The sequence below is a fragment of the Sparus aurata genome, chromosome 4, assembly GCF_900880675.1.
Source record: "Sparus aurata chromosome 4, fSpaAur1.1, whole genome shotgun sequence".
Lineage (NCBI taxonomy): Eukaryota > Metazoa > Chordata > Actinopteri > Spariformes > Sparidae > Sparus > Sparus aurata.
The window spans coordinates 17,957,387-17,970,483 of NC_044190.1; the positions used below are offsets into that span (position 1 = coordinate 17,957,387).

General features: G+C 37.5%; 1 protein-coding gene across 4 annotated transcripts in view; it reads left to right on the forward strand.

Annotated features, from left to right (window-relative positions):
* Window positions 1-13,097, forward strand: part of scml2 (Scm polycomb group protein like 2) — a 33,011-nt gene that overhangs the window by 2,666 nt on the left and 17,248 nt on the right. For all 4 annotated transcript variants that reach the window (XM_030415341.1, XM_030415345.1, XM_030415343.1 and 1 more), the window contains exons 2-7: window positions 3,037-3,124; window positions 3,405-3,470; window positions 5,138-5,208; window positions 5,480-5,714; window positions 6,804-6,892; window positions 7,559-7,802. In XM_030415341.1, the coding sequence (XP_030271201.1) occupies window positions 3,103-3,124; window positions 3,405-3,470; window positions 5,138-5,208; window positions 5,480-5,714; window positions 6,804-6,892; window positions 7,559-7,802 (727 nt within the window). In that variant the 5' untranslated portion in view covers window positions 3,037-3,102. The remainder of the gene's footprint in view (window positions 1-3,036; window positions 3,125-3,404; window positions 3,471-5,137; window positions 5,209-5,479; window positions 5,715-6,803; window positions 6,893-7,558; window positions 7,803-13,097) is intronic.

Sequence of the window (13,097 nt, forward strand, 5' to 3'; positions counted from 1 at the left end):
CAAAGGACAAAACCAATAGCAAAAATAGACAATATACTTAAAAAGGTAAATAGAATAGATGTATATAAATATAAACATGATTTAGTACATGATATAGTAAACTTGTTTTTTAAAATGTTGTCCTTATCCGCTGAAGACAGATGGGAAGAACGTTATTTTGTGCTTTACACAGCACTTGTGTAGTTTTATGATCAACGAGAACACAAAACTAGCCTACACGTGAACTGAACTGTAAAGTAACACAATGAATTTACAATATTTGTGTGAGCATCAAATACAAAAGTGTAAATTGCTTCACAATGCAGGCTAAATATATAAGATTTTTTAAAATTTACTTTTTTAAAGTTTTCCTGCCTTGAGTAAAGTATTAAGTTTTCACATGAGAAAAAAATTGCTATCACTAACACTGTGACAGCTCCTCCCGTCAGAGAAAACTTACAACCTCCCTTGAAATGAGGTCTCGGGTCATTTTTCAGATCTTCTCACTGTTCAGGTTGCAGAACATTACACTAATCCCAGATAAGTGGCTGCCTTAGTGGAAATGGAGGGTTGTAAAAAATTAAGTGCTTCCTGGTCTGCGGGGCGTTTTTTTTGTCTGACCCTCTTGAGCGAGGCAGACAGACCAGCACAAACACTGAACCAAGTCTGGAGCTGGAATCCTTTTCAAGTCGGCTAGCAGACGTCCCACATCCACACGTCTTAATGGCTTTTTATGGCAGCTTGGAATCTTTATGGCTCCTTCTGACTCAATGGGATTCGCTGCAGAGATAGAGGGGTCTTCAGAGGGAGGGACCGCCACAATACATTGCAGATGCTCGAACACAAGGAAAGGAGACACTATCCGGCTATTTTTGAAATTTAAAGCTTTTGAATTCCTGGATTTGATTTCGAATGTATCACTTTTTTGATGCTCGGCTGCCTTGGATTATTTTCTGCTTCGTTTTGATCACCATGTGCAGACTTCACAGGGAGAGTGGCTGTGCTTAGGGCTTCTGTGAACCTAGATGTATTCAGCATAAATTGAGTGGTAATTTTTTTTTTTTTTGATTATTCGTTTTCCAGGTGTCTCAGAAGTACATTTTTTAAGCTGCTAACTCAAACCTTTATAGATAAAAGGTTTGAGTTAAATAACAACACATCATTTGTTGGGCACTTGTTTATATAAATCCGCAGGAGCGACATGTTCATGTGTTGGTGGTGTATAATGCAAAATTAACAAGATTTTGTGTTTTAACTGGAATATTATGCATCTTTAATGATGGCTGGATTTTTTAATGTGCAGAGTTTCAGTAAAGCATAAAATTGTGAGTAACAGATTTGGTGTGGCAGGATTATGGTGATGCAAAGAGAAACTACAGACAGCAACAGAATATAACCTGAAGCAAGTTACACTAAAACAGAATCTTAAAGTGAATTTTGAGATTATTGTGTTGTTCTTACTGAAAACTAATGTTTGACGGGCTCCCAGTGCTCTCACACCTTCCTTTCTTCTTACAGCATTCGTGCCCGAAACTCATTTCTTTCTACAAGAAATTTAAATTTAAAAGTAATTCATTTTGTTTTATGTTTTGGAGTAAATAGTGCATTTGTTGGGGACTATGTTCCGCCGTGGATGAGTACGCATTAATATGTTAATATTAATACACATTGATTTGATGCTCTAGTGAATATTTACTGCAGACAGATGGTTCCATGTGCGATTGACTCAAAATAAACTACACTGTGTGTATTCATTGTAACGAACATGTCACTCATTTAAACAGTGTTGCTCACTGTTATTGGCTGTGGCTCGGCACTTGTACTCTGTGAGTTACGAGTTCATTCAATTCATTTTCGGCTTTAGTTTTTTCATTGGCTTTGTTGACACCAAGAAAAATATCACAAAACAAAAATAAACCCTATTGAACTTTACAAAAGAGGCAAGGCAGGTTTGTTATATAAAGCGCCTTTCAACAACAAGGCAATTCAAAGGGTTTGACTTGAGATGTCAACAGCATTAAAGGACGCATTCACCTAAAATGAAATAAGTCTTTAACTACTCACCTCATGCTGGTAGAAAGTCCACAAAACATTTCTGGAGCTTCACAATAAAACAGCATCGTAGGGTTCTCCTAAACAAGTGAAGTAGATGGGGACGTGTTTTAATAAGTAAAAAAAACAACTAAAAACAAAACCAAAATGGCTCCATACACCTCGTCCGGCGCAATCCAAGTCTCTGGAGGTCAAGTGATCCAAAATTGATTTGAAAAGACGTTATTTTCACCCTTTTTTGAGCCAACATTTTCTCTGGAAGCTGCTAAGCTAAAAGCAGTAGGGCGAGTGCATGAGCCGTTATGTAAATGTTGTCTTTTTTCAGAACAATGTGGGATCTCTGGGCTTCTGAAGACTTTGATTATGCCAGACGAGCTATATTGAGCCATCATTTATATTATATTGTTTGGTTTTTTTTCAAATGTTTTTATTTTATGTTTTAAAAGGAGTCAACATCTACTTCAGTTGTTTAGGAAAATGCTGAAACTCTGTTTCGCTGTCAAGCTCCAGAAATGTTTTTTGGAATTAGAGACGCCATCTGACTTTCGATCAGCCTGAGGGCGAGTAGCTACAGGGCAGCGCAGCATAAGAATAAATAATCCCAAATGCACTTGAATAGCATGTAGTGGAAAACAGAGGAAGCTTGACTTTAGAAAAATGATCATACCTCAAGTTTACTGTGACTTTGTTCCAGATATGTGGTGCATCAGAACTGAATGCTGCTTCTCTTGACTCTGGGGACAGTAAGCATGCTTGTGATGAACCATTCAGCACTGACCCACAGCAGTGTTTTAAAAATCAATCTCTGACACACAGGAAGCCAGTTCAGTGATTGGCAATGAGTGATGTGGTCCACTTTCTTGGTCAAAATGGACAAAAGTGGAATTCATTTTGCATGTAGGTTTAACATGTCTTAATTTTAATGGAGCCAGTGCAGTGCGTAGTTTTACATTGGGTTGGTGTATTCTGGATGAATGTTTCTGACTGTGTCTGTCTCCTCTCCAGTGTCTGTGTAGGTCAAAGCCTGTCCGACTTCACCTCTCTGCAGCGGCACGTTGAACTCTGCTCATCATGGGCCGAACACCACACAGAGGTAGGCCTTCATGTGACCCTTCGTCTGCTCGCCCTGTTGCTCTTAGACTGATTCTCAAACGTCTCAATTTTGATCACAAAGATCAAAATGCTCCCTGATGTTTTCTGCCACGTAATTATTATTTTTTTTGGTGTTTGCTACCTTGAGGTTTGTTCATTTTTCCCTTGTTGCTGTCGCAGGTTCATTTTTTTGCCTTCATTTGCACAGTAATTATAATTATTCTCTGTGTATCAGTCGCTCCCAAATCCTGATGAGCAGTTCAATCATCTTCTGATTTCAGATCAAAAGGAGGAGAAGGAGAGACGAAGCAGCATCACAGCAGGCTCTGCCCTCGACAAATCTAACGGTTGGAAACTCTGATCTCGGCCTTGTTCCTCTTCATTGTTGATCCTTTCATTAACGATCTAACCTAAAACATTTTGAGTTAATAGCTTTTTCGTTTCAGTCATCAGTCGTCTGTGACATTAATGCTGATCTGTAACCTATTCCGTCTTTATTTCTGAAAATGTTGGGCTTGCTAAGGAAAGCACTCATACGTTTACATGTTAAACTGTCTCGTTGGAAAGTCTTAGCAAATAATATTACCCTCTTCTCTTGTGAACATTTATTAGTGTCTTGTTTCTGAACCTCCTAAACTTGGCAGACTGAGCAACTGTGGGATCCATTGTAAGCCACTGTGCACGCAAGCAATTTATTAATGTGTGCAAATTTACTAATGTATCATTTATTTAATTATGTCTATCTGTAATGAAATGCAGAGATTTTGGTAACAGTGCCAGAGACTGACCACATGAGTTTTGTAGGCTCCAAAAACAGAGCCAAAAGAGAGAAAACTGAGAATACTGGACCTATGTTTGCCAGGAGGCCACAAACTGCAATTCTTGATAATCATCAAACTATGCTTGAAACTCCAAATGGCACCAAAACATACTTAAATCACGTGTTGAATACATTTCCACACATCTAAATATTTTTTTATTTTTGGCAATATTGTGAAAATCTAGAAATCTTCTAGGACTGTACGTTAGCAGGCTGGAATTCTTCTGCTACTATACAATTTTCCAGTAATTCATATGAGGATATCAAGGATTATCCCGATATATTTCCCACGATCAATTTATACTGAGTGTCTATAGCGGTCTGTAATGATATCTTTTACCGTCCCATCCCTGTTCTTGACGTTCTTGCCATCACTTGGTAAGGTTTTGTGAGCACTGAAAGAGTCTTAGTTGTACAGCGGGCTAAAAAGGCTGCTGGAAAAAGACTTCCAGAAGTCTTTTGATGAATATTTATGATCTAATCTGTAGTCCTTCAACGGCGGTGTAATGAGTGGCTGAATGACTTTATAACAGTTGAATTAATCTTTTCTTTAATGAAGATTTCTTTGTTTTCCGGCACAAAAGGGGTAATAGGTATCAACAAACAAAATAATTATGGATAATTATAGGACTGGGTATTGAACTGAATTGCCTCGATACTATTGAGTACCAGGAATTTCATAAAATTGAATGTATCAAGTAATTTTTCTCATTTGATACTACATTTGAATCACCAGGGAGTTAATCTCAGTGTCAGTGAGCCACTAAGCATGCAGCGTGTTTGCCTTGTATAGATATGATAGTGCTGGTGATTGGCTGTTTAATGCAGGAAAAACACCGGGTCACGCCCAGAGACGGTGTTCACCACACGTATGTGTGATGTAATCTTAGTGATATCCAGCCCTGAAAAAAATAAAAAATATACATCAACAACAAACATCGGTTTTGGCATCAGCTATCGAATGAATTGTGATTTTAAACATGGTTATTCGGTGGATGCCCCAAATTTTTAGTTGTTAAAGATTTAAGACAAAGAATAGCTCTTCAGAAGGTTTACTCCTCCTTTTATGTTTCATGAACTCAGCCCCTGTTTTTCTTGAGTCAGTTTATTGTGGTATATTTTAGTTCTTTTCTCTCAAACTCCCAACGAACAGTGTTTCATTAACTAATAGTTTGTTTCTGTTTTTTTCGCCAGAACCGTTCAGTTGGGAAGACTATCTGAGAGAAACGTCCTCCATTGCAGCGTCGCCTAATTGCTTTAAACAAGTAGGTGTTCTTTATGATGCATTTTAAGGTCACATATTATTCATTTCCCTTTTATCGTGTCCTTGTATTTCTAATGTTGTTGAATACAGTTTGCCGTGGCCGAAGATAAGCATGGTCTTTCTGAAGTGTTTCATAGTTAGACGTCTTGTATAAAGTGTCAGTCTGGTGACACTTCTTTTTACTCTACCCTGGAGTACAATTTGGTCATCCAATCACAAGTGTCTTTATAATACACGACGGTGACTGAAGGTGTCTGTGTGTCCCCCTGCAGTCCAGAGTGCCCCCCTCCAATGACTTCAAAGCAGGTATGAAACTGGAGGCTCGGGACCCTCGCAACTCTAACTCTGTGTGCATCGCGACGGTGATGGGCATGATGGGAACTCGTCTCCGCCTGCGTCTGGACGGTAGTGACAACACCAACGACTTCTGGAGACTGGTCGACTCGTTAGAGATCCAGCCAATAGGAACGTGTGAGAGGACCGGCGACATGCTGCAGCCGCCGCTGGGTGAGTGTCTTTAAGCTGTTGCTATCCAGTTTAACACCACTTCAGTGTGTTTGTGAAGTGTTTAAATTCATGGAAAAGACAGGTGTAAGACAAAGCATTCTCAGGAACCTTCTTGCACAACATAAAACACATTTTCTCCCATAAAAATGCATTAACACTAAACATTTGGAAATGAAACTAAAGGACTCTACAAATTATAAACCCTGATTCTAATCAGTACTACAGAATACACTCTACTGCAGAGTCTATACACTTAAAGGACTATTGTGTAGGAATCACGGGTCAGAAATGGAATATGATATTCAGAATTATGTTTTCATTAGTGTATAATCATCTGAAAGGAGAAGATTGTTTTCGTTACCTTAGAATGAGCCTTTTTATTTCTACAGAGACAGTGGGTCCGCCATGTTTCTACAGAAGCCCGGAATGAACAAACCAAACACTGAACCAGGAGGATAGAACAAAGGGTATTTCGTTTATGGCAGCCTCACAGATAGATGCCACAATCCTACACACTGGACCTTTAATTGAAAATATTTGAATCTTAAAAACTTTGCAATTTCATCAACTATTGCAACAGGTCTGGTGTTGTGGACATTGATGGCTTCTTTCCCCAGTTTGGAGACAAGGTTGACTATTCAGCTCTGTGAGAAGAATACTAGAATCCTACAAATGCCAAACAAATCAAAGTATTTACTTGAAAATCATGTATAAATCCAATACTGACATGACGTAGTCCTGGCCATTGATTTGCAACACTGTCCACAGTGGGCTTATATCATCTGCATGATTTATGTATCATATCATTTATACATAATATATCATCTGTATACTCTGTGATCTGTTTGTCTGTTCTGTACATGCGATCTTTCGCATGTCTGTCCGTCCTGTGAGAGGGATCCCTCCTGTGGCTCCTCTGAAGTTACTTTCATTTTTCCTCTGCTAAAAGGATTTTTTGGGGGGGTTTCCTCACTCAAATCGAGGGTCAAAGGACAGATTGTAAAACCACCTGAGGCCATGTGATTTGTGATCTTTAGCTATATAAATTTAACTGACTTGAACTTGAATTGACTCTAATCTTGCATTCAGGTTTCAGGATGAATGCGTCATCATGGCCCATGTTCCTCCTGCGGACGCTGAGTGGGGCAGAGATGGCTCCTGCTGCTGCTTTCAAAAAGGTAGTGCTGAAAACTGGAAGAAGCCTACTGGAGGCCAGTTGTTATCTGATGACACTTTAAGATTATTAACTGAGCTTACTGATGTGATGTCACAAAAAATAAAGTAATAGTTTGGGCCGTTCTGTGGGCACTGTAAAGTATCAGGAATTTTCATAATATAGCGTGCACATTAACAAATTTTTTTTAAATTTATGTAGGCCTTCTTTTAGGTGGCTAAAATGTGTTTGTTCCCAAGCTGCAGTGATCACTTTTCTCTGGTTTCATCCAAAAAGTGAAACAATAATGGAGACTCAGTTTGTGGTTAAAGCCATGAAAACAAGGTGTCCAAATCCTTTCACAGTCAGTGTTAAGGAAACTTTCTTTTCTTTAAATGAATAAGACATGAACAAACATTGAAATCAACTCAGATTTGTTGCCTATATAAACCTTCATTTGAAAGAATTGTTATTCACTGCAGTCATCTGTGCAATAATCATCAGAAACACAAGGGGGAGCCACTAATTTTTCGTATACACTGGATAGACACAGCAGCATGCAAGTTTTACAGTATTTATTACAGAAAAAAGTTGGCGAAAAAGCTATTTGTTGACTTAAAAATTGATCATGTGAATGTACAACATTAATTTGCTTGTTTGTGTTTGTGTGTGTGTGTGTGTGTGTGTTTAGGAACCTGCCAGCCCTGTTAAAAACTACTTCCAACCTGGTATGAAGCTGGAGGCGGTGGACAGAAAGAACCCCTACCTGATTTGCCCTGCCACAGTAGGAGAGGTCAGAGGTCAGGAGATTTTCGTCATGTTTGACGGCTGGCGAGGCGCCTTTGACTACTGGTGCCCCTTCGACTCCAGAGACATCTTCCCTGTCGGCTGGTGCGCCCTGACAAAACACAGCTTACAGCCACCAGGAAACTTCTGTAAGTGATGCTTCGATTACTATATTATTTCTTCCAGCGGAGTGATCTGGGCACTGTAAATTCAAGTTGTTGTAAACTTTTAATCCATGTTTATAGGTTTTCTTGTCTTAATGGTGGCAATGCACATTTCTCCAAACCATTGATATATGTAGAAACATTAGAAATGATTATGTTGCATTTTTATTGTTGTCCATGCTGTGCGTATACTCTGGTTAAGTTTAGGAACAGGAATTATTGGTTAGGGTTAGGAAATTATGATGTTTTCTTAGATTACTGTTTTTTGTTGCCACCAAGACTGCAGACTGCAGATGATCCAGCTTCCTGTCAGAAATATCGTTTTTCTTTTGGCACAAACGAGGTGCCTGTCAAAGGAAATCTGTTTTCTTTTGCTAAAAAACACTGTTAGAAAATGTCCTGACATCTCCTTAAAAATATCCAGTACAATCACACATAAATGTTAAAAGTCTCAAACAGCTGTCGCTGGCTTAAACATGTAACATGAATGTGATGTGAAGACAGGTTTTGAAGAAAAGTCAATATGGTACATATTACCAGTGGTTTACAGAAATGTAAACTGCCAACTTTGTATCCTGGCTTTAATATCATGATGAGTAGAAAGGGACATTATTGCTCAAGTGCCCATTGGTGGAGACAGAGGTTCATATAGGATTCAGGTTGTTTGATCCCACTGATAACTTTAACAGTTGGAAGATTCCCGTGATGTTCATCTCATAGATATTGTTTTAATTTAATAGTGGACAGGTGTTGCATCTCAGATCTTTGAATTGCAATATCCAACACTCACCACTAGAGAGCAGCAGGGCGCATATTGTGATGCATCTGCTTCATTGTTGCAGGCTGCCAACTGAGTTGTGGCAACTGTCACAAACATCTCGGCACAGTTGTAAAGTTGTCCTAAAAGCGAAACAATTTATAAAAAGCAGATGAAAACCTTAACTGCTCTGCACATTATCATCCCTGATAGGCTGCTGGGTGTCATATGTCTGCCAACCGTAGCCCGGAGCCATGATCAGCACAGAGAGGCCTTGTTGTTCAGAGCTTCTTCAATCTGTCTAGATCCCTCTGAGATCACAATGTGTCTCAGACAGTTGATAGGAATTTGCTTCGTTGCTACCATGGCGCTGATCTGCGGCTGTGAGCAGTGGTGGAAGAAGTAATGAAGTAAAAGTAGTTATTTTACTGTTAACAACAAATTAAGTAAATAAACCATTGATAAACCATTTATTTTGCTATTGTAAAGGTCAGATGCATCCGTTGCAGCTTTACCATTAACGATTGCTTAACAAATGGTGGATAAAGCCTTTTATTGTTCAAGTGAAATAACTATTTACATAAGATATTAGAACAAGAGTGTAACAATACTGAAATAAGATTAGTAAAAGTTCTGCATTCAAAATTTCACTGAAGTAAAAAAACACAAGTTCTGGCACACAAATACCAAATGTAGAATTACTCATTATGGCCCCTGTAAGAAGTACATATCACATATGTTGTTTGCTCACAATCAACATCAACATTAATGTTAATGTACCCAGGTTAGCACAACAGCTAATTAGCAACTAATTTTAAACAATTTATATATTGCTGGATCTAGAAGAATACATCAGAGTTTATGAACAAAATGATTGACCTTATTTTGGTATTAACTAATAAAGTCATTATTAGTTTGTATAAATAAAAATGAAAAACTGTAGCTTTTTAATAAATGCAGTAGACTAAAACTATTTTCCCCTCTAACTTGTAGTGAAGTAGAAGTATAAAGTATTATAACATGTACTTTTATTTCACTGTTTGTTTGTTTTACCATTTCTTAATGATGGTTATTATAGAGTGTTGCAAATAACTGTTCGGGGCACCTATTGGGTAAAGTAATTGCTTATTAATTATGAAGTAGTTGTTAAGGTAATTATGTAGTATTGTGGCATAATGTGTTAATGTGTGGTGTGAGTTGGCCAGTGAGGTGTTGGTTCCATTATTCTAATAATAAGAAAACATTCTTGAACACAGTAGTCTGCCACTTTGTGGCATAATTATGTTGTGATTGTTTCACTGAGTGCAAACATGCAACAGAGTGCAACAGAGACATTGCAGAAGATGCAGAGGTATAGTCTTTACCTTAGACTTTATTCATTGCTGGTTTTCACACAAGTTTCTTAAAACTAGAAGTGATTTGGAGGAAGCAGCTCGGTCCATGGCTCCTCTGTTCGTGGTTTTACCCTTCGCTCTGTGTTTAGTTCACTTCTTTGTTGGTGGGTTGTGACCTGTAGCACTGACCTCCTCATTGACTCTGCAGTGTTCCCTGAAGATTCAGCTTGAATAGATTCCAGTTTCTGATTTTTTTTCTCATATATTAATCCACAATTTTACATGACCACAGGCAGTTTTTTTAATGTGTGATTGTTTGGCTGTTTTTGGCTCCATTGTGTCTTTTTTAAAGAGGTGACAAAGCAGCTTCACAGCTGAAGCAAGAACAATCACTGGTTTTCCGAAGAGATACAGATTTACAGTCACGTATGCTCAGAAATATGAAGTTTGAGGTTATTCTCCTCTGTTGTGTTTGCACATAACCCCTGCTTTAAACTGTCTCAGTCTTTTCTGGTATATCCTGGATTTGTCCTGTTTCGCATCCAAAAGAAGTTTTTTTGTAAAGAAGTTAAATATGAAAGATTCGATCTGCTCGAGTAAAATTTGGATTTAATTGTTTATTCGGAGGAAAATAAGCGTAGTTTAATGTGGATAGGAAAGCAGTCCATCTGGATAAGGACACACAGAGGAAAAGTGTCACCAAAAGTGCCAAAATGAATATAATAGGCTTAACCTTTCATTACAGCATTTTCAGTTCCGTTAACTTTAAGATTTGTAGCGAATGTTGTTATTTATCAAGAAACGCCTAAATAAGTAAAAATAATGGCGTCTAATTCATTTCTTCCATCTTTTTTTTCCCCTGTTAAAAAAAGGACAGAGGATCGTTCACTGAACAGACTGTAAAGCCCAGTGAGGCAATGTGATTGTGATTTTAGGCCATATAAATGAAACTGATTTGATCTGATTAATAGACTTAATTTTTATTACAACTGAAACTATTTTAAACCTGCTGTGTCCTTAAACAATTTGACATGAATTTGAGAATAATTCAAAAGCAGATTTAAGTCGTTCAGACAAATTAACCATCTGTGATGCTTGCTTTATTTATTTGTTTTTTATATTAAGATGACCAATTTGACATGCTGAAATCAAAATAGATCAGATATATATTTATTTACACTACCATACCATACCACACACTATTCATTATTGTCTTTATAGAGGAGCCTGTGTATCACATTCATACTCTACTTTTTCAAAGTAGGGCTGGCAACATGATTCTCATGGCCTAAACAATTCACAGTAACGATTTTATCACACTAATATGTGTACATAATAATAATGATAATAATAACAACAAAAATAACAATAATAATGATACCAATAATATTAAGAAGAAGAAGAAGAAGAAGAAGAAAAAGAAGAATAATGCTATCAGTCAAATTCATCTTTTGTGTCTCTATTTCTGCAAATGAGTGAGACTCAAAATATGAATGTGTAGCTAGATGGAGATAGAGTCTGTGACCACAACTACAGCATACAAAAAGAACAGTTAGACTATGAGAAATATGGATAGAAATGTAAATGATTTCAGGAGTGATTTATTATTAACACAATATTAATATTTTATTTTTTAAATATCATGATCATCTTCCTTATTCCTGTATCGTGACACCCCTATGTCTGAGAAACATTCCAAATAAAAACAGCAACAACATAAAACAATGTAACTATCACATGTAATCATTTGTAAGTATTTCCTTTCTTGACCAAATTTGGAAACATGAATATTATATTTATTTCACTGATCTTTAAGCTGCATTGACGTTGGAAACTTCTTTTACAGGGTTGACAAAACAAGATTGTTTAGAGAATTCAAAGTGAAATATCCAGCAGAACCTCAGTTTAAAAACACTCATAAACTCATGTCATAAAGGACATTACTGTTCAGTGTACCTGTTTCCATGCAGCATTTCAGTTCGTGTCCAATGTATTTGTTTTTATTTTTCCATTTATAAATATGATGCAGGAGTTTCTATTGCTTTTTTCTGTCAGAAAGACGCTGATTAAATCCTTGTGAGATGACTCATTTAAAGATATTTCTCAGTTCTTTTCTAACCTTTTAAAAATGTGTTAATAGTGTAAATCTGTCCGTGGCCTCTGCAGATAACACAAACATTACACCACTTCCTCCTGTGTGTTTTTACACACTCCCTATTTTCCCATGCTGGACTCCTGAACCTCACTTGAACAAAAATTCCCACATATGTATCCCTGTAAATCAGAGCTCTGGTTTATTTTATTAAAGTGAGAAGGCGTTATCGAACTATTAATTATCAATCAGGATGTAATTATAGTGTAATTACGCTGAGCAGTTACAGGATGTGATTTGCACTTACGGCAGAGCTTTATGTTTAGGGTTTAGCTGTTTTAGTTTCTATATTTAGACATTTGTCATCCATCAAAATCCCTTTGACAAATGTTTCTGCAGAGAGTCTGTTGATTCTGAAGTTGGGGTTTCAGCAGGTGTAATAGATATCAATCATCATCATTTCCTCCCTTCACCCTGTTGTTGGTACCCACCGGTCAGGAAACATGTGGCTTTGAATAACCCAGACCTACAACCTCCTTGATTAATGGGTGTGTGTGTGTGTGTGTGTGTATATATATATATGTGTGTATGTGTGTGTGCGTGCGCGCATTATTTTGGGTTCCCTCCACTTCATTGATGGATGACAGCACTTACATGAATGTTGGAGCATGTTCCCCATCCTCAGGCAGTGAGGCAGTCCGGTCTGCAGCCTCCACCCAGTGCTTATGTGTGTATACAGTAGAGAGGCGGTAATACCTGCTTCAGACTCTGTTGCTGTCACGGTATCAGACTTTGCACTACGCCTTTATCATGGCATCATCATTTGTGGTGCAAGCAATCAAATCTTTAACTATGTGAACTTTGTTTTTTGGGTCTTTTTTGACAAAAAGACCCTCAAAGCAAGCAAACAAAGAAAACACACAATGAGAACAATTTCTCTTGAGATATTAAGATACCGCAATATCGTGACACCACTTCTTCTAAAACCTGTCGGTAGGTACTTTTAGGTAGGTACAAATTAAGATGTTTTTATTTATTTATTTATTTTTACAGACAAAGCATATGAAAGCCTTCTCAAATAAAATCTTTTGTTTAAA